Source organism: Enhydra lutris, unplaced genomic scaffold (genome assembly GCF_002288905.1).
Source record: "Enhydra lutris kenyoni isolate GAN:26980312 unplaced genomic scaffold, ASM228890v2 scaffoldscaffold37, whole genome shotgun sequence".
NCBI lineage: Eukaryota > Metazoa > Chordata > Mammalia > Carnivora > Mustelidae > Enhydra > Enhydra lutris.
The window spans coordinates 13802008-13827571 of NW_019154121.1; the positions used below are offsets into that span (position 1 = coordinate 13802008).

A 25564-nucleotide genomic window follows, 5' to 3' on the forward strand; every position below is an offset into this window, starting at 1 on the left:
GGAGCATACTGTGCCAGAAAGTAAGAAGTAGAGGAAAGACAGAAAGAGAAGAAAGAGAGAAGGAGAGAGAGAAGGAAAGAAAGAAGGGAAAGAAGGGAGGGAGGAAAGGAAGGAGGGAGGGATGAAGAAAGGAAGGGAAAGGAAGAGAAGGGAAGGTAAAGGAGGGAGGAAAGGGAAGGTAGGGAGGGAGGAAGGGAAGAAGGAGGAAGGGAGGAAATGAAGGAAGGAAGGAAGGGAGGAAGAAAGAGAAAGAAAGAAAGAAAGAAAGAAAGAAAGAAAGAAAGAAAGAAAGAAAGAAAGAGAAAGAAAGAAAGAAAGAAAAAGAAAGAAAGAAAGAGAAAAAGGAAGGGAGAAAAGGGAGGGCGGGAGGAAGTGAAGGGAAGGAGGGAGGAAGAGAGAGAAAGAGGAAGGAAGGATGGAAGGGAAGGGAGGGAGGAAGGAAAGAAGGGAAAGGGAAGGGGGGAGGGAAGGAAGGAAGGAAGGGAGGAAAAGAAAAGGAGGAAGGAAGAGAGAGAAGGAAGGGAGGGAAGGGGAGGTAAAGGGGAGGAGGAAGGAAGGACTTAAGAGAATATGTTAAAGGGACACAGGAACTGACTGAAAGAGTTCCCAGTGGCCAAAGCTGGAAAAATTTGAGTAAAAAAATAAACAAAGCAGTATTGGATTATAATCCAAATACCAAATAATCCAAATCCAAAATAAATACCCACAAGTCCCTTTTCATATAGACAAGTGCTTGAATAAAGATACATGGGGGAGAAGAGACAAATCTCCCATGCGGAAGAGTTCCGAGAAAGGAGTCGCTTTACAGCAGAGAACACTGGCAAGCACAACCCAGCCTGGTGATGAAGGTCGTGATCAAGGTTGATATCAACAGTGATAAGTCATGTTGAGAGTATGGCTCTCGATCTGATGTGAGCAAAATGGCCTTTCACCTCTGCAGTCTTCCTTCTAAAACCCCATAACCCCACTGAGTCATGAGAAAAACATGAGACCAATGCCAGCAGAATGTGACTTTTGGCTCTCTGCTGATGGGACCTCCCTGCTCCTCAGTTTCACGCATATCCCTTCATGGGTGTGTTTCTTTCTTGTTCTCTCAGGGGATGGCATTTACACTGGAAGAAAGGCTGCAGCTTGGAATCCACGGCCTGATTCCCCCCTGCTTCCTGAGCCAGGACGTCCAGCTTCTTCGGATCATGAGATACTACGAGCGGCAGCAAAGCGACCTGGACAAGTCAGTGCCTAGAGTCCGCTCCCTCTACCCAAGCCCCAAGTTCAGCTGTCTCCCGCGGCACACGGGTTGTCTGGTAGTCTCCAGGAGGAGAGGCTGAGAGCCCCTGAGAGATCCCAGCGCCAGTCCCAGCCCCAGCCCCAGGCCATCTCCCTGAGGGATTGGGCTTGTTAGGACTGAGGCGTAGTCAGAACTGAGAAGGGAGACTGACTTCCAACAGGTGCAATCTGGTTGGTCCTCTGGGAAGTGGTGGCACCCGAGTCGGCCCGAGAAGCACAAGTTAGGGTTTCATCAGACAGCGGTGGGGTTCATAAAAGGCATTTCACTCAGCAGTAATAAGGGGAGCGAGTGGGACAAGTGTGTCGGGAGAGTGGTCCATGGTCCAGGTCCCTAGAATAAGGGGAATGTTGTGGGGAGCAAAGTGGAAATGCACAGCAACACCTCGGAAAGGACCAAGGATATCCTATGTTAGAGGTTTATGGGAACTGTAACTAACCCTGCCACCCCTCTGGGTTCTCCTAGGTAGGATATTCCATGAAAAGCCAACTGAGGGATCACAAGATCAGCTTCGTCAGTTTCCCTACAAAAGGTCGTGACCTCCCAGTCTCATGGCTCTGAACTGGTACAGTCAGGATTCGAACACAGTTCGCTCTGGAGTCTGCCTTTAACTGCTCTGCTATGCCACAGCTGAAGGCCTTGGCACTTAATGGCTACAAGACTAGACCCCAGTGTCAGACTAAGTTCCAATCCTCATTCTACCACTTAATAGCAAAAATTACCCCTCACTGGGTCATTCCTCATTTGTACCATGTGTAGATCAGTGGTATCAAACACATACGGTTATGATGAGGCTTAAGTGCATTCGTATTCTAACACGCTCAGAACACTTACGTAGTAACTGTAACTTACAACAGGAGGCCCTTTGCAAAAGCTTGTAAAATAAATACGGCACCTTGCTATGGGCTCCAGTGGAAATTTACGGGGAGGATATGGGTTCCCCCTACATATCTGTAGAGCTTAATGGCCAAGATTTGGGGTTGTTGATGGTGTGGCTGTCCTCCTGGGGGTAGAGCTCAGCAGGGTGTTAGGGTGATCCTGTTCCCACCTTCCTGTGCTCCCCTCACAGTAGCCACTGCTTCCAAGTGGTAGTGAATGAGGAAATCTCGGCCTACTCCCCCAAGCCCCCACCCCCGCATTCCTGAAGGGCTGAATGCTGTGGATATCACGCCCATGAACTCCAAGGCCATACTGCAGCTCAGGTCAGATATTCACTCCCTCTTGTTTATTCTACCCACACTGGGTCTTGCTACATCACCCTGAAGAGCCAACCAGAAAGTACACAATGAATTCAACCGACAGCATTACATGCTCTAACTTTGAACAACCTGAGCTTCCCTCTTCTGTTAAATTTACAAAGAATTAAAGTCTAACGCGAAATCCTCTTTGCTCATACCTCTCTGGGTTTTTTCAGCTAGATAGAACTTACCTATATAGCGGGGAAGACATGGCGGGCCCCGGGAGCAGGGGACCTGCCTGATTGTGGGAGTTCCAGAGAGCTTGTTCCTGGCGCTCTGCTGACTTCTCTGACCCACTCATTCCCAGAATTCCTTAATTCAGCAGGTACTCAGGGAAATGTTAAGGAAGCTCCCCAGCTTCTTCTGGGTAAGGGTAATGGTATGCTGGTAAATGTTTACTGATTGGTTCTGGGGCACCAAGGGAGCCCTGATTTGTAGCATTTGCCCATTTCCATAATGTGAATATTCCCAACCATGACCAATTTCAAGTTACCAACTCGACATCACTGAATGTAGAACTGGGAAGAGATGTGTGTAAGTGACTACTGAGGAAAAGAATGCTTACACCAGTAATGAGCTGAGATGCTGGCTTTTCTAAGCAGAAATCCTCCCTTCCTTCTAAACACTATTTTTAGTTCTGGACCAGTGCCTTTGGGAAGGAAGGAGAGACTGAGGACCCAAGAAGTCATGTGGCTTTCCTAGAGTCACAAAACTAGGAAACAGCAGAGCCAGGATTCAAACCTAGGACCCTGTTACCACACCCAGGGATCATTGCCCTATGGGAACATCACTCTCACCCATTCCATGCCAGGGTTCAAGTGCCTGCAGGCTCTCCTAAGCTGTTGTCCAGGAAGGGTGTGATGTCAGTAGTCACCTACACTGCATCATGAATTTCAGACCCTGGGTCTTTTTTCTCCTAGGGTTTTTGCATTTTCAGGACTGTGAAATGAAAGGCTGTTTTCCTGGCTTCGTGATTTTAGGCTTCAGGGAATAGGTGAGAAAGATTTTTTTGGAGCATGCCTTCTGAGGTCAGGTGGTACTCAGACACTTGTGAGCTCTGGTTGTGACAGGAACTAGCCACGTGGGGTGGGAAAGCCCAATGCAGACATCACTGGTGTGTTCAGTATCTTCCTGGACCCCACTCCGTCCCAGCCTGGTTGTCTTTTCTCAATGTCCTCATAGTGATAACATAACTAACCGTCTGGCACCGTGGTTGAGATTCGAGAATCAGATTGCTTAGACTCAAATCCTTACTCTGCCACGAGACCTTGGGGGAGCGATTTCATCTCTCTGTGCCTAGTCTCCTTATCTCTAAAGTAGTCAGCATTTTAGTACCTGCCTCATAAGTCCTTGGGAGTTTTAAATGAATTAATGTAAAATATTTAGAATTGTGCCTACACCATGAATAAGAGTAAGTACTATAAGGCAGATGATTCTCTTCTCATTTCATAGAAAATGAGACTCATGCTGAGGAGAGATGGTGATTTGCCCATGAACGTGCCATTGTACGTAGCTGAGCGGGAGTCCTGGGTCTTTGCATCAAGGGCCCTTTGTGCTCCCACCTGTAGGGCCCACGTGACCAGCTTGGTTCTTGTCTCCCTTTCCAAGGTACATCATTCTCATGACACTCCAAGACCGCAACGAGAAGCTCTTCTACCGCGTGCTGACGTCAGATGTGGAGAAATTCATGCCCATCGTGTACACTCCCACCGTGGGGCTAGCCTGTCAGCACTACGGCCTGACCTTCCGCAGGCCCCGGTGAGCCGTCCTGGGGCGTGGGCTCAGGGAGGGGCTGTCTCCTCAATGGGAATCAATTCTTTCCTCTGACCTTGTTTAATGGGACTCTGGAGGCTGTGCCTGACTGAGCCAGAGGCTTGACAAGACTTTTGATTTTAAGCACTTGCTCAGAAAATTACCCCAGGCAGAGCAATGAGTGGAGTGAGTATGGAAGCAAGGGGAGAGCAGAGCTCCTCCCCGCTCCAGATGATAAACGCCCAACATATTGTTCAAAGTTGTCCTGAGAGGTATTTCGGATTGGTTTTCTCTCATTATCCACCTAAACCACCCCCCACCCTCTGCTTTTCTGGTCATCTCCACAGCGTTTACAGCTCTCTTACCAATTCGGGCCAATGAATAATGGAAGTGTTGGATACCAAAGACTGAATTCTTCTGCTGACTCAGAGAACCAGTATTTGTTCCTTCATTGGGGCTTGACTCAGATTCCACTTAAAATGTCATTTTATTAGGCAAAAATTTGGCACTAGGCTTTCTTTAATAGACAAAGAATTTGGGGGCAGCTTTCTAAAAAGATTGCTTATTTTTTTGGTTTTGGGGATTTTTTTGTTTTGTTTTCCATGATGAGTTTAGAAGATATATTTTTAAAAGTATATAAAAAAAGGAAAAATGGGAGTATTTTCTAAAAATCCTCAGCACAAGGTGCCTGGTAATTATCAATACGTATTTCTAACACTGACAGTAAAAAAAGAGACCTGCAGTTATTATATGTAATGGGACATTGTTTTGGTCTGTGTTAGAACATGTAAAGATATAGTGTATTGTGCAGAGATGTGTCATTTATGTTTCCATAGAATTTATAAATCTGTGTGTATATATCATTTGATGTATGATGAACATGGAATCATGGATCTCAAACATCTTTTGTTAGTTTGGGAAAAAACAGTCTTCCTGCGCTGATGCCAGCATTTGGGCTGAGCCTTGCAGGCTGAGAGCCCAGGGACTAATGCCGGTTCCCCTCCTTCCTTTTCTGGCCCTATATCACCCTTGGCAGAGGGCAGTGTATCAGACCTCATGTTGTGGGGGGTTGTGCAGCTGTGGACGCCCACAAGTCCTCATCCCTCGAAATAGCCATGCTCCTGCCGTCCTGTGGGGGGCACTTCATCGGGTTCCAGAGCAATTCTAGTCTTCAACCTCTCTTTCAACAGGAAAGAGGCTCCTTTTTTCTTATCATTCCAAAACCTTGGTAACTGACGGTATCTTTCTGAAGATGCAGGACCCTATTTACCTCCCAGTCCCTACTCAGAAATGATCCCCCAGGCCCTCCCTCCTGCCCAGTGCAAGTCAGCTCATGTTCCTCCTCTGAGGCCTTCAGCAGCCTACAAGGCTGAATGAAACAAGTCCAGCACTTTGACAAGAGGGAGTCTGTCACAGCTCAGCTCCTACTCAGAAATCCCATGCCCTAGCTACTCCAATCTGTTCCCCATGCCCAAGGATGCCTGGCGCTCCAGCTCTCCGCCCCTTCACACTCGTGGTCCTCTCCGCCTCCCGCATCTGCCTGCTCTCCTCTCCTCATTCTCTGTCCATCAGAATGGAGGCTAGACTTTCAAGTCCCCCAAGACTAGGCTTCTCTGTCTTCCCTGATCCCTGCTGGGTGGAATGGCTCACGCCCCCCTCGTGCTCCCCCTTAAGTCATCACACATACTTCTAGTCCATAGTTATAGTTTTCGTGCTTCATGTTTTTAATTGTGTGTGTATCAGCTGTCTCTACCAGAACGCAAATTTCTTGAGAGGGCTGGAAACACATCAGATCCATTTGTGTGGACTAGACCAGTACTGGGCAAGCACTTGACACTCTAATGGGAAAGCTGCATTGCATACTGGCTAGGAAGACCTAGGTCTTTGCTGTTGGCTGTGAGTTTTAGTCTCCTTGATGTTAGGCATGTTCCTTATCCTCTCTCAGCCTTAATTTCCACATTTATGAAATGCAGGTAATAATACTACCTACTTCAGATATCATTGTGAGGGTAAAATGTGAGGCATGGATAAGGGACCCGGCATAAATTTGAGTGTCGATTTGCCTTCAGTGACCGTTACAGTAAGAAGGAAGAATTGCTAAACATAGAGTCATATTATACATAGACGCCATTACATTTTTTAAAAGAAAATCGAGTCATTGAACACTTACGGAACTCACAGGTTGACCTACACACACGATTTGGCTCCTCCAGAACTCATTGTTTCCTGAAATCCTTTAGCCGTAGCTCGCGGCCGCTACTGGTTTGCAGCTCAGATCCTGTGGAAATGCAAGCCTTCCCGCTCCCAGGCTGTGTGGGAGCCCTTCTCCACAGACTGCCGCTTCCAGTCGGCGACGGGAGAAGAATTAGGCACAAACAAGTCAGCTGCAAGAGACTGGGAGCAGGGAACAACAGTCGAAAAAGACTGCTGCCCCGAGCAACTCCACAGTCTCACTTTTATTGGATAGAAACAATAGCCAACAGAAGGACCGATGAAGGTCAAACGTCAGTCACGTCTTGCAGACAAGCGAGGAGAAGGGTAAAGTTTATAGTTAACCAAGCATATTCAAAGGACACATCTAACTAACAACGGGCGCTTCTGGGAAGAGAAAGGAGCGATTACGGAAGAGGGAAGCAGGCGGTTTTCGTTCCACCCTGAGCTGACCAGGCGTTCCCGGGTGCTCTGCTTCCCTGAAGCAGGCGGCGTTCCGCCCTGGGCGGGCCGGGCATTCCCGGCTGCCCGGCTTCTGTGAAGGGGCGGCGTTCCGCCCTGAGCAAGCCGGGCATCCCCAGCTGCCCAGCTTCACGGTCGTATATCGTCCTTCTCCCCAAAAACCTGTTGCCAGTATATATATTTCTTAAGGCCATATCTAAATGTGCTTGGTAACTAGTAAAATCCTCCAGGGGTTATAGTTTAAGTAACAAATTGTTCCGAGGGGCAGCAGCAACAGACTCCGTGGATTAGGTTGTAGATATAGTTGTGGGCTCCAGATGAACTAGTAATAGGGTCAGGACCCTGCATACACGGCAGGATTTGCCTCCAGAACCCACTCTAGAATCCAGGGAACAAACAAAGCAAAACTTGAGTTCATGAACATTTATGGAGCAGCTACTGGGCACTGGGCATCAAGAAATTACCCCCAAAGAATGAAATATGGTTCTTGACCTCCAGCAAATCCCTAGCAAAATGAGAGGACAGGCAATAATGATAAGTTAAATATAATAGAAGTTTAAAAAAAAGAGAGATTTAATAGAGACAAAGAACTACATGGGAGTACACGGGAGGGAGAAATTTATTTTCCCTGGGGGCAGTAGGACTGCGTCACAGAAGAGATGATATTTGAGCTGGTCCAGGAGAATGACTGGGAATTCCATGAGTAGAGAAGGAGGAATGGCCATTCCAGGAAGGGGCTTGGTTTTGTAGACACCTATGTAGTCAGCCTGCTTGGGTTTCTCCCCATCGCCTGTGCCTGGCAAGGAGTGTAAGGTAGTGGGGTGGGGGAGGTAGGTTTTTACATCCATTGGCTTATATTGGATCCTCCCAGTGTCCTGTCAGGTTAGTTTGGTAGCAGTATCTCCATTTCCCAGACGGGGAAACTGAGGTAGCCAGAGGGAAGGAACTTGTCCAACATCACAGTTTAGCAACCAGTGAAGTTAGAATTCTGACCACGAGAATCAGGGAAAGCCACATCAAAGACATGCCATTTGAGCTGGGCCATAAAAGGTGAAAGCAAAGAATGGAGGCAAAATTATTTGTTGACCCAGGCACATCCACCTTTCCGCTTGCTAGAATGTAAGGCCTCTGGGACCTCGTGGTGGGTGAAACGGGAGAATAGAGAGATAGGAGAATTGACCAGTGTCTCTGCCCAAAAAGAAGAAAGTGCTTGGTTCCCTTCCCACCCATGCCCAAGGGGTTGGAGTCACGGGGAGCCGTGTCACTTGGGTTCAGGCCTCATTGGCAGTTCTCCAGTGGGTCAGCAGTGGAGAGGCACGTGGCAGCCGAGTCGGGGTTCATATGGGTGGAAACAGGACCCTGCCATCAACGCCAGCCCAGAGAACCAGGTCAGCCCTGAGTGGGTGCAGTCAGCGTACTACAGAAGCTGGGCACATAGCGTGGAAAACAAGGCATGTTGTCATCCCCGCAGACCTGCAGTTGCCCAGAGCAGAAGAGGGTGATAATCACAATGCATGTCTGCTGAAGGCCAGGTACTAACTATCCTAAGGTCTTTATATATATGATCTCATTTAATTAGCACAATCCCCTAACAGGTGGGTATGACTATCATCCCACTTGTAGATGGAGAAACTGAGGCACGGAGAAATGACTTGCCCAAAGTCACACAGCTCATACCCAGCAAGGCCTGTGCACCAACCCATGCAGTGTGAACCGGAATGTGGACGGGTACCACCAAGCTCCACTGCCTGCTGCGGTCTGGGAGTGGTCCCATTTGGTGGGCTTTTGGGGCTCCAGGAATATTTGATCGCTAGATCCTGTTTGCTGAGCCTCTCTTGGGAGAGAATGGGCCGGAGGCTGTGCGGGGCTGAGGCAGGCGTGGGCAGACTGAACTGTGTTCTTGGATTCTTCCCTCACACTCCTGGTACAGACTTCCCGCATGTGTTTTGCACAAACCCTCCTTCAGATGATTACCCAGCGAAACTATTTGACATGTGACATCTGAGCTGTTGCTCCAGGTTTCCATTTGGCCGCTTTCCAGGCGTTGATTCCACACCTGCCTCGCTCTTGAAGGAATTGAGAATTCAGGCTCCACCTCAGCCCTGAGCTACCTCTGAGGTCTGGCTTGGAACTGCTTTATGGATTAGCATCTGAAAGGAGGACAGCCCCAAGGCCAAGAGGGAGAGAGCCAGCTCCTTCTCGGTTTCTGAAATGATAAACATTCCTGCCAGGTTCCCAGGAACAATGGAGTCCTCTGTGAAAGGGCCTGCCCCCCTCCAAACTAATCAGGTCCAGCCGATGCTAAAATTGAACTTCCAACGTGCCTCCGCATCGCCTCACCACCTTGAGGGAGATGCTGGGCTATCTCATGGGCACCTGAATATCCCTGGGCAGATAAACACGGCAGAAGGTTCTGGGCTTTGTGGAGCCTTCCTTCTCCTCCTTTGGCACACCCTCTGCGTGTGCCTCCGTGGGCCATAGATCCTGCAGAGCCTGGCTTGAAGCAAGGCCTTTGAGTGTCATTAACATGTGACTCAGAAGAGGAGCAAGCCCTGGGGGAGCCCAAGCAGGAGTCCAAAATGCAGCTCAGCTAAGGAGGGGGCTGTGGGGAAGCCAGTATGGGTGTAAGACCGCTGTCCAGTGAGAGGGAATCCCCTCCCTCCCCCAGGCACCTCCATCTTGACCAAACTGGTCAACTCTGGATCACAGGAACTGTCCACCTCGTGGGGACATCGTAAAGGTCAGAGGAGCTCAACGTGTGTGAATGTGCTTTCTCCATTGTCCAGTTCCTCACAAGCTTACACCTTGTCTTCACCCGCCCTCCTCTTGCGCTCTGAGAGATGTGCACATCCCTGGAACCCTAACATCGCCCACGCTCTGTGTGTGATCCCACCTGGATGGGTGATGAGGGCTACATTGTAGGAAGTGGAAGGAGCACGGACCTTGAAGCCAGGCAGACTTGGCCTTGAATTCCCATTTCCGATGACTGTTTTCCGATGACTGTTGATGGTTTAGCAGCCCCTCAGTCTCCTCATGTGGGAAATGGGAGTGATGCCCATTCGTGTGGCTGCTTGTCAGTGAGATTCCGTGTGTCAAGGGCTTGCCCTCCTATGTGCTCAGCAGCCATGTCACCGGGCTCTGTCATCTGACTCTGAGTCACCCTCCCCGGCTGAGGCAGTTCGGTCCTCTGAAATGCCACCACACTCTCTCGTTGGATGTGGACCTGAAATGATCTGGACTTGTGTCCCTGTTGGCAGGGACAGGTGCAGACCTAGAGGCTGTGATGAGTGGGAGAGGTGAGGGGAGGAAGTGGGCCTTGGCATCACTGGGCCAAGGCTCTGTGGAACACACCTGAAGTTGGGTTTGGATCTGGACAAAGCCAGCCTCCCTGGGCGCCAAGCCAGGCTATTGTCTTCCTTCTCTGCAAATCCAGTGACATGTTTACAGGACAGTAACCAGCTACCATTTATGGAATGCTGACGATGCCCGTGGCAGGCCCTCGGCTAGTTACTTCGGGTCCTTTATCCCTGAGCCCTACACGACCCCAAAAGGGGCTTCTTACTTTTCCCAGATCAAAACTAAGGCTGGGGCGCCTGGGTGGCTCAGTGGGTTAAGCCTCTGCCTTCAGCTCGGGTCATGATCTCTGGGTCCTGGGATCGAGCCCCACATCGGGCTCTCTGCTCAGCAGGGGGCCTGCTTCTCCCTTCTCTCTGCCTGCCTCTCTGTCTACTTGTGATCTCTCTTTCTCTCAAATAAATAAATAAAAATTAAAATTTAAAAAAAAAAAAAAAACTAAGGCTGACTTGTCTAAGACGTCCCTGCTGACCCAGTGCCAGTTTCCCGTGTCTCTCCTGCATTCCCAGTCGAGCTGCTCGTGGCCCTGGTCAGTGGGACACCTGAGGGATTGACATGTGCATGCTTGCCTTCATGTAAGTTCCCTTGCATGACTGGCCCGCACACATGATTGTCAGACACACACAATCCCATGGTGGACAGAGCACTGAGACTGGGGCCCAGGGGAAATAGCTCAGCTCCCCCATTAACCACATGGCCTTGGAGCTCAGTTACTCGCCCTCCCCAAGCCCAGATCACAGGGTCTGTCCACCTCTTGGGCACGTCATAAAGGTCAGAGGAGCTCAATGTGTGTGAATGCACTTTCTCCATTGTCCAGTTCCTCACAAGCTTCCAAAGACATGACTTTTTCATCACTTCTTCTTCACCCCAGCGGCCAGAAGGGGCATGGTTAAGGCTCATACTCACCTCCTTGGGCTTCCTGTTTCCTCCTCACTATATCTGTTCAGCCATTGCCTCATTTTGTTTTTGCTTTTGTGCTTGAATCCCTACATGCTTTTATTTACTCTTTTATCTGGTTTTGTTTTTACATTGGAACCTCTTTATCTTCGGCCACCTCAACCGCTTCCACCACCTGTCCCTGTGTACACATACCCAAGGGCCCTGGGCCATGTGCCTCTGCATCCCAAATGCCAGCTGAAGCCATTGCTAGCCCTTCACAGGACCAGGGGGCACCAACATCTTGACTTCAAGCCACTCTGGGAAACAAAGACAACGTTACCTCGGCAAATGTCCGAAGACCCCTGACACCCAAGGACCGCCTCTGAGCCCATCATCACGTGGATCCCAGCCACAAACCACTGCGCAGGGTGATCTCGACAGTTTTCCCAGCTTGGTATTCTGTGACTTTCGGGGCATCAGTAACCTGCCATCCCTATTTCCTAGGCCACTCCAGCCTGGCAGTGTATCGAAGATTAAGGTCATGATAATAGAACAGAACCTCCATCTCCATTCACCCCTCAGCAAGCCTAACTATTGTAGCCACTGCCAGGTTCCCTCGTATCTCATTCACAGGATTAGTGGGGAGGTTGGGGCGGGTTGGAAGGAGACCCTGGGTGCTTCCTTTCTCCTCCCCCAATTTCTTCCTGAAGCCTCGGTCAGTGCACCGAAGTCCTCCCTCTCCCAAATTGCACACTCAGCAGTTGATTAGATAGGAAAACTCATCAGACCAAAGACCACCAAGCACTGGAGTGACCAGCGTGGCCTGGCTCAGAAGATGGGCTGGGCCCATTGGAGTCCTTGACAGGAATGTGATGGAAAAATGGGAAAAGTTACATAGGGAGAATTTTACAGTTAGGAAGAGAAATTAGGCAAAAAGTGTACTATGGTTTAGACGTCAGAGTCGGGTCGTAGTAGACCAAAAGCAGATGCCAGCTATGAAGGAAGAGAGGGAAAGGAAGTAAATGAGCAGATCTGGGGGGAGAGGACAGCAGCGCAGGTGGGAGCGACAGGAGGAAGTAGGCCGAGCAAGTGCTGGTCCCTAGCTTTCCACTCCAGCTCCTAGTCCCAAATTTACCGTAAACTATTTCCCCAGGAGTACCTTAAGTGAACGCCCACCTTACAGGTCACTTGAAGAGCTAAGCCGGAAAAGGGCTGTGAAATTAGATGGATCTGATTAGCATCCTGACCCCCTGATGAACTGGGTGGGTGAGGTGAACAGGTTAACCATAGGGCATCACAGATCAGCTGGCATCAGAAGCACCCGGAGTCTTGATAAAACGCAGATTCGAGGTGACCCGAATGCTGCTGGGGTAGGGACCACACTTTGAAAGCCACTGGATGAAAAGCTGGAGAAAGGTTGCCCCCTGAAAACTGAATGGAGACCATCTGCCGGAAGCAGAAGGAGCAGATATTTCCAGCCCCGCTGTGCGTTCGTAGAAAAAGCTGTGAGTCATGAGACGAAGGCTTTTGTGCCAGTTTTAGCGTTTTGGCAGTGTGACTGTCCCGGCTCTGGGCCTCTGTGTGCTCATCTATAAAACAAGAGAATTTTTATTAGGGATTCTCGGGGGCTTCTTCCAGTTCCAACCCTTCTAGTCTGTAAATGTTGAGCGGACTGGAGCACTGTGGCTATCCATTTGCCTCTGAGGTGTCTGGCATTGAAAGGAGGAAGATGTAAGAGGAGATGGAAACACATACTTACCATTTTCTGACAAGAAAAAGCTTGCAGGCTTATCCGCAGAAGTGTCATTTTGCTGAAAAGCTCTGACTCACACGTGGGCCCCTTCCCAGGCAGACTAGCTGGGCCATCCAGGGTCTGCCTTGGGTTGTTCCGTGCTTGGGAATTGCTGCTGGAAGAGAGCTAAGAAGGTGCCACCAGGAGTCTTTCCAAAGCATGAGGTGGTCCAGCTTTTATCTGACACCAATGTCCCGTGAAGCAAGTTACATTGTGTCTGGATCCCATGTCATTGAAACACTCTGAAACAGAGAAACACAGAGGAGAGAAGGACCGTTTATTCTTGTGTCTGAATTACAGGGAATTGCCTTTTTCTTTTGCAGAGGAAGTTTGAAGATTTACGTACAAAAGAAGTGAGTTTGTACTGAACTGCCTGGGACCTGCCTGGGACGTTAGCATCCAGAAGGAGCATCTGCTTTTTGGGGAGGATCGAGGAGCCCCTAGCCATCCATGAGTGGGGTGTAGGGGCTGAGAGTAAAGGTGGGAAAGGTTGAGCTGCCCCCACAGACACGGAGATTCTATTTTTCTGCTCAAGCTGGGAGCAAATGAGCTTTATTAACTAGAACAGGATGTTCTGGGCTTGACTTCCTTTAGCCAAAGGCAGATTTCCCTGGCAATTTAAACAAACTGATTTTTGTTTCTTTTTTATCGGACTCTGTCCTTTTCCTCCTTTGTCCCTGACAATCCCAGCCATGGTGATCAAAAGAACAGGGGTGGGAGAATTTACTTACTGAGAAGGAAATACGTACAGACAGGCAGGAGTTGAGCAGACCTTTCCTCAAATAAACTTGATCTCTCATTAACCTGTAAAATGCACGGCAACTTGGGTTTGCTCACGCTAAATTTAGTCCAAAGGGAGTGGCTTCACAAGAGATGCCCCCAACAGTGCATATATTTTGAAAGGCTCTGGACTAGATGAAGAATAAAGGATCATTGTTATAGAATTTCTTGAAAAAGAGTAAATTTCTGCCTTGCCAGAAAAGAACTCCACCCCCAGCTGGCAGATGCCTAAAATCCACTCTTATAGTCAGGTCCTTGGATTGGCTCATTGTACCTACAGGAATCCCCTCAAATGTTTCATGTGCCCTGGATGGGTAACATTGAAAACTTTATCAATGAACTGGTTTCTTAGAGACTAATCTTGAATCAGAGTTTCCTAAAAACAAAGAGATTGCGGGCCCCTGGGTGGCTCAGTGGGTTAAGCAACTGTCTCTTGGGGTTTCAGCTCAAGTCATGATCTCAGAGTCCTGGGTTCAAGCCCTGTGTCTGGCTCTGCACTCAGCAAGGAGTTGCTTGAGTATTTCTCTCCCTCTCCCTTCTCTGCCCATCCCCCTGCTCTCTCTCTCAAATAAATAAATAGATCTTACCAAAAAAAAAAAAAAAAAAAAAAAACCCAACCAAAACAAAAAAAAAAACCCACCCACGGAGATTGGGAGTTAGGAAAGATAGGTTTTTGTGGGAACGGGAGAGTGATGGGAAGGAGTAGATCAGGAAGATTCTGTCTGGGATGCTGCAGATGGAAACAAGGCTGCAGCAGGGTGCCCAGTGTGGCCTCAACGCTGTCCAGAGGTTACTGGAGGGGAACAAGTGAAAAAGTCAAAAGAATAAAAAGTAATCTGGGTGGTAGAAGATGGACTTCTCCAGCTTGACAGCTCTTATCATATGAGCTCCTCTCCTGGACCCCAGCCTTCAGGAGGGAAATGAGCTAGGTTTTGTTCTTCTCTATGTCTCCCATGGTGCTCAGCGTAGTGCCTGCAGACACACCAGACAGAATACTTAAAGACTGTCTTCTGATTAGGTTCAGCAAGCCTTGATTAAGCACCATCTTTGTGGTTGGCCACCGTCGAGTACAGGGAAGATCCAAATGGAATAAGATAGTTTATTCCAGGTCTCTGAACCTGAGGAGTTCACAGGCCAGCTGAGAAGAGCATCTCTAAAGCAATGTAAGCCACTTAGTAAAGTGTGGTGGGGATTGTCTAGTTTATTCCGAAAGTATGCAGGTAATTCATTGTGGTAAGAAATCTCTCCACTGAATTGTTGTTTCTTGATCTCAACCTTGAAAAACAGATTTTGACTCCCATTGGGAACATGACCCAGCACAATCCCTCGCATGCAAAGATTTGTGGATGAGCTCCAAGCAGGAAGAACTGCCTGAGTCAGACACATGGTTGGAACAAGCCAGGAATCACAGATGCTCTGGACTGGGAATGCAGAAGACACTGCTGGTTGCCCTTTCCTCCTCCTTCACAAAACCCTGGTTGTGTTTTTGTTTTGCTTTGTCAGTGATCTTTCTTTCTCCCTGTGGCCATGTGCTTTGAAGAAGTCTTGGTCTTTCCCATCACCAAGTAGTGCGTCTTAATTAATCTCAGCCAATCATGGTAAAGTCCTTTGGCCAATGACAATTCTGGGCAAAGAGAGGGGAGGGTAGTCTGCTAGAGGACTCCTGGAAAGGTGTTTCATGTCCCAAGAGGGCTCCTTCTTCCCGGGACATTTTCATGTCCACATGGGATGCGTGGAATTCTGTTAATCATTCTACTGTTATGAAGAAAACAGCCCAGAGGCGAGGCCAGTAATGCCCCAAATGGTAATGCGGGCAGCCTGTATCCTTAGTGACATTGTTGAGCCACTGAATAAACAAATTGTGGAGGTGCCTTCCCCTGGACTTCTTGTTATGTGAAATGAACTTCCTGTTTCCAGTCAGTTGAGTCAGTGCTGTGTTGCTAGCAGCCGAAAGCAGTGTCCCTTCCTGAGGGGATGCCTGAGTCACCTCGGTCACATAGCAGCAGCTCACGTTGGTTTTTTGAGACCTCCTGATGCACCAGACACTCTTCTAGGGTTTCACCCATTTAGAACCCCAGGTTGTACAAATAGTGAGAGGTAGAACCGAACTGTTTCTATTTGCCTTCCAGGACTCTTCCCCCTTGATGGTAAGCTGGTGATGGGCAGGAGTCATGTGTGTTTAGCTCACCATTGGATATCCAGCGCCCAGCACTGAGCCTGGCATATGGCCTTGTTGGATGGAAGGAAGCTATACGGAAGGATCAACAGTTAGAATAGGAGTAATGATAAAACAAACTTGGGAGTCTCATTTCCCTGATGACTTCTAATAGAATCCTACCTAGATGAAGGGCACCTGGGTGGCTCAGTCAGTTAAGCATCTGACTCTTGGTTTTGGCTCAGGTCATGAGCTCAGGGTTGTGGGATCAAACTTCAAATCGTGGGTCTCCCCACTCAGCAGGGAGTCTGCTTGTCCATCTCCCTCTGCCCCTCCCCCTATGCTCTCTCTAAAATAAGTAAATCTTTAAAAAAAAAAAAAGAAGAATCCCAGATGAGATTCCATTAATGACTTTAAAAACAAAGATCTTTAACTTTATTAATTTTGTTTTAAATTCTTAGTGTTTAATTTTTTTTTAAAGATTTTATTCATTTATTCATGAGAGACAGAGAGAGAGGCAGAGGCAGACAGAGAAGCAGGCACCCTGCTTGAGCAGGGAGCCCGATGTGGGACTTGATCCCAGGACCCTGAGATCATGACCTGCGCCGAAGGCAGTTGTTTAACCGCCTAAGCCACCCAGGCACCCTAGTGTTTAATTTTTTTAACATTAACCTAAAAGTTATTTGATTCCTTTAAGAATCTTTAGCAGGTAGACCTTCCAGGACCTGAGAGAGAGTAGCGCTCAGTAAGTGCCAGGCTAAGTGTTTCTGGAATTTAATAGAATGTAAAAGCTAAGCTGGGGAGATAAAAGTAATTGCAGAGTTTCTATGTTACTGGGATAATTAAAGAATAAAATTTATCCCCTTCTTTACAAAATAACTTTATCCACAAACCCAGACCTATCAGCTGGGAAGATCAATAGCTAGAGTGGAACGCAGGCCACCTGTTAAGCGTCTGCCTTTGGCTCAGGTCATGATCCCAGGGGTCCTGGCACTGAGCCCCGCATTGGGTTTGCTGCTCAGCGGGAGGCCTGTTTCTCCCTCTGCCCACCAACCCCACCCCATTTAAGCTTGTGCCTCCGAGCATTGCTCTCTCTCAAATAAATAAGTAAAATCTTTTTTAAAAATAGAGTGGAATGCGATTAGGACCTGCATTTCTGGAATCTTGGGTTCCAGAGGATTAATAACCATGTCCAGTCCTCATCACAGAAGCAAGGCAGTAGGTAGCACTTGTTGGCCAGTGTGGCCTGGACCTTGCAGGAGCCTGTCAGTGCTTCTCCTGTAGACATCAGGTTGTCATGGTAACATTTCTACCAACCGGAAGAACAGATGCAGCCAGAGTGAACCTCCTTTGAGCAAATGGGGGTGGGGGTAGGGGTCATCAGGGGTGAGAAAGAGAAACTTCTCTGTTTCTAGGCGAAGATGGTACAGGAAATTTGAATTCGAGTAACAGTAGGACACACTTAGGCAGGGTGCTAGCTAGAATGATTAAGATAAATATGCAATTAAATTATTCTGATTATCAGACTGGGAGGTAAAACGTCTACGGAGGCCAGTGATTTTAGATTTCTGTAAAAGTCCACTTACCACAGATTATAGCTGCCAGCTTTCTTTCCCATGGTTCTGATTCACTATGTCAGGAGTGGGGTACAAGGATCTCCATTTAGAAACTGCCTGCAGCTCATTGTAGGCAACGCACCCCCCCCCCCCGGAAGTTTTTTAGAACTACACCGGCATCACATGGACCCTATTTTCATAAACTCTGCTCTGGGTAAACACAGAGCACCAGAAATCAAGTCGGGCAGACTCTGCTATTCTCACCTGTTGGAAAAACTTAGGGAAAATAAAGGCCCTTTTCTACTTAGTCCTAGTTTAAAAACAAAACAATAATAAGCTACTTTAGTTAGTACAGTTAGTACAGTGCACTTTCTTCTAAGCTTACATTTTACTAAATGCTTCATTAATTGACAGAAACCAGGAGTTTTCCCTTTGCCTGATGCCCTCACCCCAGGACAGACTCCCACCTACACTTTAAATCCAGCCCCCATGTCTTCATCTCTTGCCACTTCCTTGGTCTCTCTCCTCCCTCCCTCATGGTGGAATATTTTGCCCCTCCCTCTATCTATCTGTGCAGAGAGACTTTCTGCTAATAATGTTAATGAACTCACTGCAGTATTGCCCAGTGGTTATTCACAGATCTGCTTTATCAGACAGGGAGCTTATTAGACCGTTAGACCGTGTGTCTATTCCTCTTTGTGTCTTTGTCCTTTCCCTTTCTGTCACCCCTGGCATGGCAATTCCCATGTACTAGAATGAATATGAGCCCCATAAAGTTAGGAATTTTTGTCTGTTTTGTTAACTGAGATAAATTTCCCGATTGCCTAGAATAGTGCTTGTTACATGGTGGGGGGGCGTCTAATAAATAATTATTGAAATAGTTCATGAATGAGTGCTTTACCTCACACAAGCCAATAGAAAAGAAAGACTGGGGAACACCTGGGTGGCTCAGTTGCTTAAGTGTCTGCCTCCGACTTAGGTCATGATCCTGGGGTCTTGAGATCTAGTCTCTCATTGGGCTCCCTGCTCAGGCAGGAGCCTCCTTCTCCTTCTGCCTGCCTCTTTCTTTCTCTCCCTCTCTGACAAATAAATAAAATCTTCAAAAGAGAGAGAGAGAGAAATAGAGGAAAGAAAAGAAAGACTGGACCTACTATTTTTTTTAGCATAATGGCAAAAATTATTCATAATGACACCAATATTATCAGTCTCCTGAACAGAATAAGATCCCCATTTGATAAGTCTGTCATCTGATAGCTTGGGGGTTGGCTGTACAGACCCAGGGTATTCTAATTGAGAGAAAGCAATAATATTGCAAGCATATAGCTCATATGTACATAAATCAGATCAAGTCAGCTTTTCATAACCTTACTCATTACATTCTTCTATTAACATAAGCCCAGGATGCGAAGGATTTCCTAGGCTAGTTTACATGGAATATAGGAAAAATAGCTTTCTTCTATTGAGCACTGACCAAACGTGCCAGGCATTGTACTGTTTTCCATATATTATTTCTTTTAATTGTCATATACAACTTTATTAGAAATGTTTCATTATCCCTGTTTTACAGATGAGAAAACTGAGGCTCAAAGGTAGTCATTTGTCAAGGTCATTGAGCTACGAGCCAGCAGACTTGAGATTGGCGTCTGTGTGCGTCTGAGCCTCTGCTCTTGAGCTTCACAATAACGCTGGTGTTTGAGTTGAGTGGATTCAGTTGGGACTTACTTCTAACCCGAGAAGCTGGCATCTTTCCCCCGTCATTTGAAAGTAAACACTTTCTTGTCCTTGAACATTCCTGATCTTGAGTTTTCTGAGACTTCTTCCTTTAAAGACATTTATAGTTGGGAGGCTACACTTGGTCCGAATGACAGGTCAGATGTCTCCCCGCGCCCCCTCCCCCATCACTCCTGATGAGTGGCCCTTTTAGACATTTCGTTCCAGGCGCTTAAACTGTCTCTTACATGTGCTTCCAGGAATCAGGGTCCCTGAGGTTTGTACATATGTTTTCCCAGTGAACTTTTGTCCTCTTTGAAAACTGCATTCTACTCTCCTTTATTAAATTCCAGCTTTCGTGACTAATATGCGTTGATAGCTCTAGAAATGTTTATATAATAAATGAAAATGGGCAGAGTCTTCCGCTTACAAATTGCTTCAAGATAGGGTGCAGATGCCTGCTCGTAGAATTGTCTCGTAAATGCTAGCATAAAATGGATGTGAGCTTTTACAAGTTCAGCTTGTCCTTGGCCTAGGGGCCTATACGGTTTCAGAGGGTCTTGCTAGGGCTCTGAGCTCCTAGCCCCTTTCTCAAAGGCCACAGAAATGTATGACTCAGTGGGAAAAACTTTATGTGACTACTTCTCAAATCCGCTTCGGAAAAATCAACACATAGGATGTTTTTTTGCCTCTTTATCTTTCACATACCTGTAAACAAGGGGCCCCCTGGCAGGTCCCCTGAGTCAGAGGAATGGCAATTTCAGACTCTTAGGTTTGATGATTATTTGCTTGGAAAAATCAGAAGTTCATGTTAGAACAGAGCCATGTTCCAAAACGCTTACTGCTCAGAGACCCAGATTAACTAGCAGTCTTCTAGACAGCAGGAAGGTGTGTGTTTATTTTGCAAAGTGGAGGCATGTGTGGGTCTGTGCCATGTTCACAACCATAAAAGAAACTGAAGAGTGTTAAGTGTGACTTCTCAGGAAAAGGGGGACCTGAAGCCTCCGTGATTATTATTTTTGGAGGAGTAAATATTTCAGTAGAAAAAGAAACTCCTTTGTACCAACTGTGTCTGAGTTTCCTTGGCACATTTTAATATTTTCAAGTAACAGCTGAAACCACATTAACCCTCCCTGTTCTAATTGGAAGCATCTGTGAATTGTAAAATTAGAATTTTTTGATTCTGCACTGGTTTGCTATTTGGACAGGGGTGTCAATTTCAGCTGAAATTTCCATCTATGACCTTTTTTTCCCCTCCTGTTTATAAATTGTCCAGTCAGCCAGTGATGTGATGGGATACAAGGCACTCTTCATCAGCTTTTCCATGTATGCGTGCTTTTCGGATGAAAACCACACTTTCTTCTTTAGCTATTTGTACACCTTATCAGGATCCTTTTGATTCAAAGAGAACAGATGGAGAAGTTCTCCCAACCCTTGGAATGCGACTCGAACCATTTTCTCCTGCCAAAAAGCATTCATGATCATTGATACCAGAGCAATATCTGAGATTTGCAAATTCCAGGAAGCAAATATAGACAAATAATGAGAAAGTTACTCTGGTTGTTTTCTGCTAATAGAAGCGTGCATCCTAAGGGGCTTCGTGTTTTACAAATACCTCCTAAATCCAACGAGACGCCTGAGGGCACATTGCCTTCTTGCCTTCTCACCTGCTCACCTGTGCTGTTTAGACTACTCGGCTCCAGGATCCTACTTCCTCTGTTCCAGCCTCAGTATTCTCAGGTGTGAATGGGAACCACACCTGTCTCCCAGATCTGCAGCGATGAGTCAATGCTGTAGTATCTGTAAAATGTGCCCAGGGGGAGTGTCTGAGTCTGTTCAGTCTGCTGTCACAAAATACCACAGACTGGGTGGCTGTAAACTCTAGCTCTGAGCTAGAGTCTGGAAGCCTGAGATCAGAGTGCTGGCCTAGTTGGGTGAGGGCTCTCCCAGATGGCAGGTTTCTCCTTACCCTCACATGGCAGAAGGCTCAGGAGGCTTCTCTAGGGCCTCTTGTAAGACGCTAATCCCTCTCCTGAGGGCTCCATCCTCATGACTTCATCAACTCCCAGAGGTCCCACCTCCTAATGCCATCACAGTGGGCCCTAGGATTTCAACACGTGACTAGGGAGGAGGGGAACACGTTCAGACTGTAGCAGAAGCTCAACAAATCTTGGCTTCTTTTTTAATTTCCCACTGTCTACACCCCGGAAGTAGAAATGATGAGTTACCCAAGGCCCAGGATAAGACTCACCAGGAGGCAAGACCAGCCTGAGGCTGGTGGGTCTACCGCTATTAAGGCTTCATCCTTTGGATTCAACCCCACCTCTGCAGTGTGGTACAGAGCGTGCTGTCCACCTTTCCTGAAAGCGGAGAGAGCAAAAGACCGTGGGTGATTGCAGCCACTTCACGAGTGTTCTGTGTCCTTCGCCAGGTCCAAATTAACGACAACACAGAGAGAGGATTCCAAAGGAAGGCACCAGAAAGATAAGCTTGACTTTGCATGGTGGACACCTCATAAATGTCTTCAGTATTGAATTTAATGGACAGGACCGGCAGATCAGTACATTTTCTGAGAGTGAAAAGGAAAACAAACAATAATTGTGCCAAGACACAGGCAAACCAGATTATGTAGTCACCCTGTCTGTGAACTAGGGTACAAAATTAAGCATCTCTTGGAGGGAAACTGATATTCATTCCTTTGGAAAACATTTATTGGGTTCCAACTTAAGAATTAAGACACTGCGAGTAACATTGTATTATTTTATTTAGTGCACACACAAACTCAATGAGATGATTTAATAAATTAGTGGTTAATTAGAGTTCTGTTTAAATAATAAGCAACTAATACTGAGGTTAAGTAATTTGCCAGAGTTGCCCAGCAAGTAAGGGTTGGTTAGAGCTGGGAGCTGGACTGGGGTGTGTCTCACTCCAGATCTGTGCTGTTGCTGCTATTCCATGGATTTCTTTCTTCTTCTTCTTCTTCTTCTTCTTCTTCTTCTTCTTCTTCTTCTTCTTCTTCTTCTTCTTCTTCTTCTTCTTCTTCTTCTCCTCCTCCTCCTCCTCCTCCTCCTCCTCCTCCTCCTCCTCCTCCTCCTCCTCCTCCTTCTTCTTCTTCTTTGCTACAAAAATTTAAGAAAGCTCCATCTTGGTTTTATCACGTGTTTTTATTACTCAGTTTCTCCTTTTGTACCTACTTGTTATGAACTACAGAATTGGCGTGACCGACTCATGGCCTTTCCTCATGTCCTTGCGTCCTTGCAGAGAACAACCTAGAAAGTGCAGATCTTGCTAGAGTATGTTGTAGAATCCTAGATTTTTAGAGGTTATCTCATCTACTTTACATTTTTCAGAGGGGGAAAACAGACTCCAAGAGGTCTGGTTGGCCTCAAACTTCCTCAGATTCACAAAGCTAGACATAGTGGTGGAAACCCTAGCACCCTTGTCCTGACCGCTCCTTTCTCACATTCAGGGAAGGAGAGAAAGGAATAGATCATCTTCCTGGAAATCCCTTTCTGAAGGGGATACAATGTCCATTGAGCTGTATAGGGGGCCCATGGAAATCAATGGAAATGGTGGATTTGTTCCCTGCCTTTCTGAGGCTTCAAGTCTGCTTGGGGAATATCATCCCACAGAATCGAGAGGGAGGAAAACAGGGCAGTGGAGCCAAAGGGCCCTAACTGCAGCTCTCTCAGCCCTCCTGGGCCTGCTTGTTCTGTGGTCCTTCCCCTCTTCCAGCAATGTCTCTGTCATACCCCAGTGTGCTTCTTCTTCTTCTTCTTTTTTTTTCTGGTCTGCCTCCCTCAGAAAACCTGACTAAATCAGAGGTAAAGTCTCATCCCTCCTTGTTTCCCATGTGTCCAGCAAAATGCATGGTGCAAAGCAGAATGGAGCCTGTGCAGGGGGCAAGGCACTTGTTACCTTCAAGCACGAGAGAGCCAGGAAGCGCAGCCCACTCCGAGGCCCCCCGAAGGAGGCCTGTGGACAGATGTCTCACTCCTCACCTTTAGGCCTCACTCCAAGGACAGGAACACTCCACACCACTTGTTACCTTGGAGGATCAGGAGGAGGAAGAGAGGCCTCCACCGGGGCTTTGTAACATCCCACCTAGAGGGAGTCAGAAAGCAAACAGGATGGGCTGTTCAAGGTACAGGAAGTTAGCTAGGGTTGGTCAGTGGGTTAAAAATAATCAAAATGTTTCTCATGGTAGAAAATAAAACCAAAGAAGGAGCGTGAGTGGCCTTCCACGAACCCATCCCTTACTTCAGCCACGCTCCCTGCAGACACTTGACCGAAGCAGGGAAGAATATGATCTGTAAGTTCCTCCAAGGCAGGGCCAGCTTCCTCCTCTTGACCTCAGGCGGGGCCTCACCCGCTGCTGGGCGGCAGAGGCCCTCGGGACTTCTCAGACCCTCCTCTCCTGCTGTGCTAACAGACCCTACCCATAGCCTCTTTCTGCATTTCAGAGGATAGCTTCCTTTCCTGCCCAAAATGTGTCTGTCCTGGCAAAAAACAGGTGCTATGATGGTTTTGTGGCAACAGGGAGCCTTTGTTCCTGAGTTGAACGTGCCGCCCTCCACCCCCCACCCCCGAGCCTAGTCTCAGTGGTTTGCCTAATGTCACAGGCCCTTTTTAATTAAGTCCTCCTTTTGTGTTGCACTTGCTGCCAAGAAGCCTAAATGAATGTTGTCTATTGGAGTGGATTTTGCTAGTTCCCCCCACCCCCAGTTCTATTTTAGGAAACTTCTGAGGGTCGGCTGCAGGCAGAGATAAGGGTTAAGAGTCTTTTTCTCAAGAAAAAACATTCTCCTAAGTGAACGTTATCTTGGCTTTTCTTTCTCTTTGGTGTCACTGAATTCTAACATTCCAGAGGATTTTTCTGGCTCTTGAAGGAAACTGGAGATAACAATGTAATTGACAGGCTTTGTTGGTTGGATGGAGGAAACCTCACGCACGCTAGCCCTTGCAGCATTCCCTCAAACTGGGGTTTTCAGGGCTGCACGGGGAAGGAATCCTGATCGCTGTTGCCCTTGGCCACCGCGCGGAAGGCAGCGTATTGATGCATTTGCTTCCTAAAGCTGCTGTAGCCAAACAGCACCCGCTGGGGCCTTAAAACCACAGGAACTCCTTGTCTCACAGTTCTGGAGGCCAGAAGTGTGAAATCAAGGTGTCAACAGAGTTGTGCTCGCTCTGAAATCAGTAGGGGAGGATCCTTCCTTGCCTCTCCCACTTCCCCTTGTTTGCCAGTGGTCCTTGGGGTCCCTCGTCTTACAGACGTATTGGTGCATTCGCCCCTTGGTCACCACGTGGTGGTTTTCTCCCTGGGTGTCCCTACCTCTTGCTATGGGGACACCAGTCACACTGGATCAGGGTCCCCTTGTGACCTCAGTTAAATGATGTCTGCTAACACCCTATTTCCAAATAATGTCACAAGTACCGTGGTTTAGGATTTCCATGTATCTTCTGGGAGAAACACAAGTCAACCTGTAACAATTGGCTCGGAGTTTTTCTCACCTGGAGAATACTTGGCTATGTTCTCAGCTTTTAGCCCAAGTCATCAGTATCTGCTGCCACTGACAGAGCCCTCCTCACAGGCCAAGCACTCTGCAGTGCACCTATTACAGGTAATTTCATTTGATCCTCACACAAGGACTTTGAAGCCTGTATTACTATATGCCCCGTTCATAACTGCAAAAATAAAGGCCCAGAGCTGTCTCATTTTGGCATCCGCATTCTGAGCCACTCAGCATACCCAAGACATATCTTGCTTTTGGGGTACTTATGGGTGCTTGGTGCTGTGCTAGGCCCGGTGTGGGGCAGGGGGACAGCAGTGAGTGAGACGGGTGTTGTCCGGTCCGCAGAGAACATTCAGTCTAGTAGGAGGAGGTGCACATAAAAAACACGATTTCCTAAATGACAGGTCCTAACTCACACTGCCATAGTGCCTTTCCAGGCAGGAATTCTTTCTCTCTGTTGTCACTGTCTGAGATCCACTACAGGAATGGGACTGCTGACACGAAGAGCAGTGAGAATTTCCACAGAGCACGGGGGCCCTCACCTCTGCTCAGCCAGAGCTCTGACATCTTTTCTTAACTAATGGGCATCGCGGAGAGATTTTGTTGAATGGAGTGTACCATGACTATGTTACACGGTGGAACAAAACGGCCCTAAAATTGTCCACTCTTAAAGCAAAACGTGTTCTGTGTTGCTGCATTGTGTCCCTTGTGGGTCAGCTGGGCCTCATACTTGGGCTTTCCTCTCTCTGGGACTGGGCTCCTGAAGTCACCCCATCTGAAACCATATAGGCGGCTGTAGGAGGGGAAAGAAAATATGGTGAATCATACCTCGGCCCTGAAACATTTGCACCCCAAGGGGTCAATGCAGACTCTGTTG

The 25564-nt window shown here is 47.6% G+C and overlaps 1 protein-coding gene across 1 annotated transcript in view; it reads left to right on the forward strand.

The window, feature by feature from the left end:
- Positions 1 to 25564, forward strand: part of LOC111154461 (malic enzyme 3) — a 208209-nt gene that overhangs the window by 86732 nt on the left and 95913 nt on the right. The window contains exons 2-3 of the mRNA XM_022514066.1: positions 1098 to 1231; positions 4132 to 4281. Of these exons, the coding sequence (XP_022369774.1) occupies positions 1098 to 1231; positions 4132 to 4281 (284 nt within the window). The remainder of the gene's footprint in view (positions 1 to 1097; positions 1232 to 4131; positions 4282 to 25564) is intronic.